This window comes from Topomyia yanbarensis, chromosome 3 (genome assembly GCF_030247195.1).
Source record: "Topomyia yanbarensis strain Yona2022 chromosome 3, ASM3024719v1, whole genome shotgun sequence".
NCBI lineage: Eukaryota > Metazoa > Arthropoda > Insecta > Diptera > Culicidae > Topomyia > Topomyia yanbarensis.
This window is the reverse complement of record NC_080672.1, coordinates 12,007,968-12,015,972: the sequence shown is the minus strand read 5'-3', so window position 1 is coordinate 12,015,972 and position 8,005 is coordinate 12,007,968. Positions and strand designations below refer to the sequence as shown.

General features: G+C 43.2%; 1 protein-coding gene across 1 annotated transcript; it reads left to right on the top strand.

The window, feature by feature from the left end:
- LOC131693750 (uncharacterized) lies at positions 1-4,145 on the top strand. Its single transcript, XM_058981869.1, has 2 exons — positions 1-1,552; positions 1,618-4,145. The coding sequence occupies exons 1-2, from the start codon at positions 1-3 to the stop codon at positions 4,143-4,145; spliced, it is 4,080 nt and encodes a 1,359-aa protein (XP_058837852.1).
- The last annotated feature ends 3,860 nt before the right edge of the window (positions 4,146-8,005 follow it).

Here is an 8,005-nt window from a genome sequence, read left to right as displayed (position 1 = left end):
ATGGCGGAAGAGCTACAAGCACTTCAACGACGGTGCGAATTCACTAAGGCGAAGATCGCACGCATCAAAACAAACCTCATCAAAGCAGATGATGAGCAGATTCCTGTCGACGAATATGTGCTGGATACATTTCTACGTACGATTGATGCTGCGTACCTCGACATGAACGATTGCCAAGCAAAGTTGTTTGCTGCTACGCCACACAAGCAGGAGGAAGAAGAACAGGAGTATTTTGAGTTCGAACAATTGTACACGGAAGTGCGAGCGGAAGTATGCAGGCAGTTGGATAGACACAAAAAACAGGAGCTACAGGTGCATTCCGGTCTACAGCTGGTATCCAATGCGCCACAGATTCGAGTACAACAGTCCGTGTTACCACATACACCGCTACCGATGTTCGACGGGAAACCAGAGCATTGGTTCAAATTTAAGTCGATGTTTCTAGATATCATGAAGAAGTGTCCGTCCGAGGATGCTGCTACAAGGTTATACCACTTGGATAAGTGTCTAATCGGGAAAGCGGCCGGTGCGATTAACCAGCAGTTTATCAACGCAAACAATTTTGACGGTGCATGGAACTTTCTCCAGCAACGATACGAAGATAAACGGAAAATCGTAGACATTCATGCATCTCGGTTGCTTCAGCTCAAACCGATGACTCAAGAAAGTGGTAAGCAGTTGAGAGAACTAATCGAAGAATGCGTAAGGCATGTCGATTCGCTCAGATACTACGGGTACGATGTACTAGGCCTCTCAGACATTCTGTTGGTAAATGTGATTGCCTCTCGACTCGATTTCGAAACAAAAAAGATGTGGGAAGCTACAAACAAGCACGGTGTGATTCCCACATACGCTGATACGATTTCCCTCCTGGAAAAACACACTCAGGTTCTCGAACGGGTAGAGGCCAGTCAGCAGAAGGTTAAACAAAAACCTAGCGCGCCAGAGCACGCGCAGAAGTTACAGACAAAATCTACGACGCTTACGGTGACAAGCGAAACAAAATGCGTGTTCTGCGAGAAGGCGCACTTCAACCATCAGTGTGAAGAGCTTCTCAAACTTTCTGCTACCGACAGAAACGCCAAAGCCAAACAAGCTGGCGTATGTTACAATTGTCTGAGAAAAGGGCACATGACAGCAAAATGTTCATCAAAGCACTCTTGTCGTGACTGCAACAAACGACATCACACGGTTCTACACATTGACATCCCGAAACCGAGTGATGATACATGCAAAACTACTGATGTTCAGTCTACCGAAACCGGCAAAGCTTCGACAAATACGAGCAACGTAGTAACCCTCAACTGCGCCACAAGTACTAACGAACAAGAAGCAGTGCTGCTATCAACAGCGATCGTGAACATACTCGATGTACATGGACAGAGCAAGCTGTGCCGTGTTTTACTTGATTCCGGATCGCAGCTGCACCTGATTACTGAGGCAATGGCTAATCTCCTTGGTATTAGTCGAAATCGATGTTCCACCAGTGTCGTCGGTATCAACGGCAAGGAAACGCCTGTCAAACACATGTTAGCTGTTCAGTTTGGCTCACGTATCAACGGATATATCGACAAATCAAATGTCTCGTCGTTCCTCGGATTGCTAACATTCTTCCAGCAAGCAAGCTCAACGTATCCGACTGGATTATTCCGGATGGAGTTTTGTTAGCAGATCCAAACTTTTACAAGCCCCAGCGCATCGATCTCCTAATTGATGCACAACTGTTTTTCCACATACTGAGGACTGGGCAAATACAGCTCGGCGATAAATTACCGGTCCTTCAAGAGACGACACTTGGATGGGTAGTTTCGGGTGCTGTTACCGGACGTTCACCATACCGTCAATACAAAGGCTGCCACACAGCGCTTTCCGATCCTGATCATCAACTCGAACAGTTAATCCAACGTTTCTGGGAATTGGAAGAAGTTCCACTATCAACGAAGCTGTCGAGTGAAGAGGAGTTATGTGAACAACATTACCAACTAACAACGACCCGGGACATCTCCGGCCGATATGTGGTCAGATTACTCTTCCGTAACACCACTAACAAGCTTGGCGACTCACGCCAGCAGGCGCTCCAAAGGTTTGGACACCTTGAAAGACGCCTGGCAACCAATTCGGAGCTGAAAGAACAATATGATTTCTTTATGGAGGAATACATACGGCTCAACCACTGTAAGGAAACGCCTGAGTCAGAGGTGAGTAGCAGCCCAAACTTCTATTTACCTCACCACGCCATTCTGAAACCTACTTCTTCTTCTACCAAACTACGAACGGTTTTCGACGCATCGGCGAAATCGTCTTCTGGCGTGTCGCTAAACGATCTGCTTATGATCGGACCGGCTGTGCAAGATTCGTTGCTGAACATCGTGATGCGGTTCCGAATCCACCGATACGTCTTCTCAAGCGACATATCCAAAATGTATCGCCAAATCAGGATTCATGACGACGACAAGAAATTCCAGAGGATCATTTGGCGAAAGCATCCTACGGATTCACTTCAAACATATGATCTGACAACTGTGACATATGGTACAGCGTCAGCACCGTTTGCAGCCACACGCACTCTGAATCAATTAGCTACTGACGAGGGATCTAAATTTCCACTGGCTGCTGCGATTGTGGTCAAAGATTTTTACGTGGATGATGTTTTGTCCGGAGGCGATTCAGTGAACGAAATTCAAACTGCTGCTAAGCAATTGACACAGCTATTAGACAGCGGCGGGTTCCAGTTACACAAGTGGTGCTCTAATTCAGCTGAGTTTTTGGAATCAATTCCCGACGAGCTACGAGAGAAGCAATCAACTTTGGAAATAAGTGGAGCAAATGACGTTATCAAAACACTAGGGCTGCTTTGGAATCCGTCGTCGGACGAATTAGCTTTCAGGATAAACCCGATTCAAGCGCAAACTGCGATAACAAAGCGACATATTCTGTCAGAGATGTCAAAAATTTATGATCCTCTCGGGCTGCTTGCACCGGCCACGTTAGTCTCCAAACTTCTCATGCGTGAACTGTGGAAATTAAAAATCGACTGGGATGAAGAAGTACCAATAGAACAACGAAACAATTGGGTTAATTTCATCGCGAGTCTTATTGCAACTGCTGGAATGACTATCAATCGTTACGTGCTGACGGACAACAGAATCGCTATCGAACTTCACGCTTACTCCGATGCGTCCTTGGCAGCCTACGGTACGTGTGTGTATATACGTTCAATTTGTTCAAACGGCAACGCAGAAGTGCATTTACTGACGAGCAAATCTAAGGTAGCTCCTAATCAGACGGTTCCCCGCTTGGAGTTATGCGCATTCCTGCTGATGTCTCGTTTAGTGAAGGTAGTCACAACGGCACTTAAACTGGATTTCAACAACATCGTTCTGTGGACGGATTCCCAAATCGTCCTTTGTTGGCTAAAAAAATCACCACACGAACTCAATACTTTTGTTGCCAACCGTGTAGCTGAAATACAACGATCTACAAAGGGTTATGAATTCAAGTATACACTGTCAGCTTTGAATCCTGCGGATATGGTGTCGAGAGGTGTCCTACCGGGAGAACTAATGCACAATGATGTCTGGTGGCATGGTCCATCATTTTCGCGTACCGCTACCTACAAAGAGTTTGTGTTTACTGAAGAAATCTTGATACCAGATGTTAAAACAATTGCGCTTCCAGTCAGTTGTCAATCGATTGACTTTCCGGTTCTGGAAAGGTACAGTTCATTTCGTAAACTGAGGAGAGTGATGGCATACGTAGCACGATTCATTAGAAAAACGAAGGGGATACGAACAGCGAATGACAATGAAGTATTTCCTACGGTTGAAGAATATCAAGTAAGTCTTGACATGATCGTCAGCCTGGTGCAGCGACAATATTACGCTGATGATATCAAGCAGATACAGAGGTACAACACTACGCAGAATATGAACCACAAATATGTGGGAGATTTGCGCTCGCTGAATCCCATATACGAATCCGGAATATTACGTGTAGGCGGCAGAATCAAGCACGCGAATCTAACCTTTGGACAGCGTCATCCGATTATACTTCCACCGAAGCATCATGTGACAAAGATCATCATTAACGATTTCCATGAAACGTACCTGCACATTGGACCCAGTGGTTTGCTATCTGCGCTTTGACAGCGATTTTGGATCGTTGATGGACAGAATGTGATCCAGAAGCATCTCAAAAGGTGCATTCGCTACTTCAAAACAAATCCCCGGGAAATCAAGCGTTACATGGGAGACTTACCAAAGTTTCGTGTCACACAATCAGACGTTTTCTCAAGAGTTGGTGTCGACTACGGTGGGCCTTTTCACGTCAAAACAGGCAACCCACGGAAACCGGTGTATCTGAAAACTTATATTGCATTGTTTATTTGCATGGTTACAAAGGCGGTCCATATCGAGTTGGCAGTGGACCTATCAACTCAAGCTTTCATCAACGTGCTGAAGCGTTTCGTGGCCAGACGTGGAGTCCCTACCCAAATACACTCCGATAACGCCACAAACTTCATCGGGGCGAACTCGGCACTGCATGAACTATACGTCTTGTTCAATCAACGGGATATGAAGCAGGCGCTCAGTGATTACTGTCTACCTCAAGAAATAAAATGGCACTTTATTCCGGCGCGGTCACCCGAGTTCGGTGGCGTTTGGGAAGCTGGTATCAAATCAACCAAGCGTCACATAAAACGAGTTGTCGGCGATGGAAGGTTTACCTACGATGAGTGGAACACCTTGGTTGCCCAGATTGAAGCCATCCTCAATTCGAGACCGCTTGTTCCTCAATCAGCTGACCCTAATGACCTGAAGGCGATAACACCTGGGCATATTCTCATAGGCCGAGAGCTAATTGCCATATGTGAGCCTGAATCAGACGACGTCAAGCTAAGTACACTGTCCAGATATCAAATCATTCAGAAGATGCGAAGCGAATTTTGGAAGAGGTGGTCACGAGACTATCTTCAGGAGCTACAACGCAGACCGAAGCACAATCGCAAATACACCGAAGTAAGAATCGGAGATCTCGTCGTTTTGAAGGAGGAGAATATGCCACCCCAACAATGGCGTTTAGGCAGGGTGGTTAATGTCCATCCAGGTTCTGATGGGATAATAAGGGCGGTGATGGTAAAGACCAACAGCGGTGTTTTCAGTCGAACCACGGCGAAGTTAGCAGTTCTGCCTCTGGATGCTTGAGTTCCTCCGCAACTGCAACGCGGGGGAGGATGTTCGGATGCAACGGTTATTTCAAATTCCTATTATTACCCTATTTTGTATGTTATTGATAACATATGTATTTCTATATCATTTGGCAACCCTGTAACAAAAAGGGATTCGTACGCCGTTCGTCGCGAAATTAACACGCAATATCAAACAGAAAATAAACACGTTTCTTTTTTCCGATCAATTTACAGTCCATTCAACGAATTCCATTCCGAAACCGTACACCCTGAACAGGTCGTTAAGTTCTTAAATCATACGATGTTTATTAGCGCGTGCACCCATTCAATGGTACCCCGTATTCAATCACTCTACCAAATAGAATTTGGGCTGGATGAGATCAAACTATCGTCGAAGAAATCATCGGGGATGTCAGGCTAACGACCACATTAGTAACATCAAAGCAAAAAAGTACTGATTAGGTGTTGAATGATACTTTTTAATGTGTAGCTATTACATATCAACCTAGTGTACATGGAACTGCGAATGAAATAAGATTTATATATACGTAAGAACGCAGAAAAATCTGTTTTCGAATTTCTGTGTCCAATGAAACAGTAACTACGAAACCTGGCATCCGAAAAAAAAACTTCATGGTAGGATTAATTAGTCATAACATTATTATTAAGCTTATTCTGCATTACGACGGATCACTTTTCGAACGAAGTGATTTGCATTCTCAATATAACTACACGAGTCGGATTCGATCGAACCGCATTCGTTTGAAAAATCAAACCGTCTTAATACACAATAAGCTTATTTAACTTTATACTTTTTAACAATTCATTCCGTCTTTTGATAATCCTACCAGTGCTTTTTACAAATTCAAGCTTATTAGTGAGCGTTTCCGTATTAGTTTTTTTTAAATTAACAAAACTACTACAAATAGTTGTAATATGTTATGCAATTGCTTGAAAAAGCAACAAATACGACGAATACCAGACAATCATAATATAAACGGAGAACGATTCGATTTAATATTTTTTTCACCGTCGCCATCTCATTTTTTTCTTTGCTGTCACCTGGAACGACTAACAGAATGCGGTGACACACCAGAATAGCGTCACAGAGAGTCACGTGAGTGACTCGTCTCACCTTAGGTGACTTCGGTGATCGCGCGAGTGAGAAAAAGTGTCACCTCACCTAAAGTGACTGTTCGGAATAACCCCCGCTGTATCCGCATCGCTAGGGAAGTAGGCAGATGCGATCACAATCTTCTGCTTTCCACTAGCCGTCGGTGCCTCCACTGTTGTTGCAATGACGTCTCGTTGAATAAGCCATGTAATTGGAGAGAACTTCATTGCTCCGTTTGTCAAAATTGCAGCTCTTGGAGTTGGCTATTCTTTAGAGTATACTAACTTATGAGTTGAGGTATTTAAACCACAGATTTTGTGTTTATTCGCTCACAACCTCCGTGGAAAAGCGATGTCCAGGCTGTGGTGAACTAGCCTTAGACTGTGTGTTGCTCGACGTTCCAGTGGCCTGAGTATACCTTGCTCCCCCACAAACTGAATTTGGAAGCGAACTTTGGCCTGTAGAAAATCTGTATAAACCTTGTTAAGGAGACCTTCTCCTGGATTCGGCGCGAAATCAAGCAACATTTGAGAATGAGAAACGAAGACATACGAACTACTGCTTTTGATCTTTTATTCATTATTTATCGATAATTAGAAAATGATTTCCGAAAAAATTTTCCGAAATTTCAATATGGTGGCTTCAAAATGTCGGATCTCGTCGGCCTCTGCTGGGATTTATTATTTGGAACGCTCGATCATAAAATTTCGGTTGAGAACCAGCTTGCATGTACTCCAACATTTTCAAGTAGATTCGACTCGCCATGAAGTCCTTCCGCTATTCTCTGATATACTTGTCATCGACAACAGTCAAAACAACCCAAATCAAACATATTTTTCAAATTTTCATTTATTTTAATCTTGATCGATTTTCATTTTGTATATTACAAGTGTTGTTTCTCTTTTTCTGAATTTTCTTGTTTTTTTTTTCAATAATCTTATACCGCTTTATTTAAAAAATGTTATAAATATACAAAAAAGAACATTTAAACATAATATACTCTATGGTTTTTTCATCTGTGTGTGTGTTGTGTTGCCTTATTATAATTGCAGGCTCGCCTTCTACTGGACTTTTACTTACATGCTAAAGGGGTGGAGTAAGCTATCATTTACTTTATATACAACGTTGGTAGATCTCTGTAACGCACTGCATCAAGATTTCTAGGTGTCAAAAAAAATGTACAGCTAAAAAGTAGGCTCTAGCGCGAGATGATCAATCAAAGTAAGCGCGAAATAAGAAACATTGCGACTCGGTTTTCTGTTTGTTTGCAAGCAGGTTTTGCGGTTGTTAAAAAGCATAGCAGAATTTATTTTCCAGATGGAGATTGACTGGTGGTGGTGAGTACGCTTATGTTAGGATCTAAAAGTAGCGCCTTAACCATACCTTTCGTTTTTTTTGCTTTACTTTTAGTTTCAATAATTTACTTGTCTGCCTATCGGCAGAGTTCTATAATTTAGCCTTAGCGTAGCTTGGGTTCCACTTTCCTACGAGATGTGTCCTGTCCCTGTTTGCCAAAGTGCTCCCCTGCTTATAGAGAGCAGCAAAAGCGCATCTATGATGTTCTTTCACCGGGAGCGCAGCTTTCTGTTTAAATTATCTACTAGTTCGGTTTTAAAAGTTATCTTTTCTATGCTAATTATTAGCCATGATCTCTGGAGTTTAGCGATTTACAAGTAGAAGCTATTTCCGATGTTTATGTAGTG

What these genes read in the sequence shown, in the direction of transcription:
- LOC131693750 (XM_058981869.1), top strand. Translation starts at nt 1, where the DNA reads ATGGCGGAAGAGCTACAAGCACTTCAACGACGGTGCGAATTCACTAAG. An exon ending in AGCTGTTCAGTTTGGCTCAC is followed by an intron (nt 1,553 to 1,617) that starts GTATCAACGGAT and finishes ACATTCTTCCAG; the next exon opens with CAAGCAAGCTCAACGTATCC.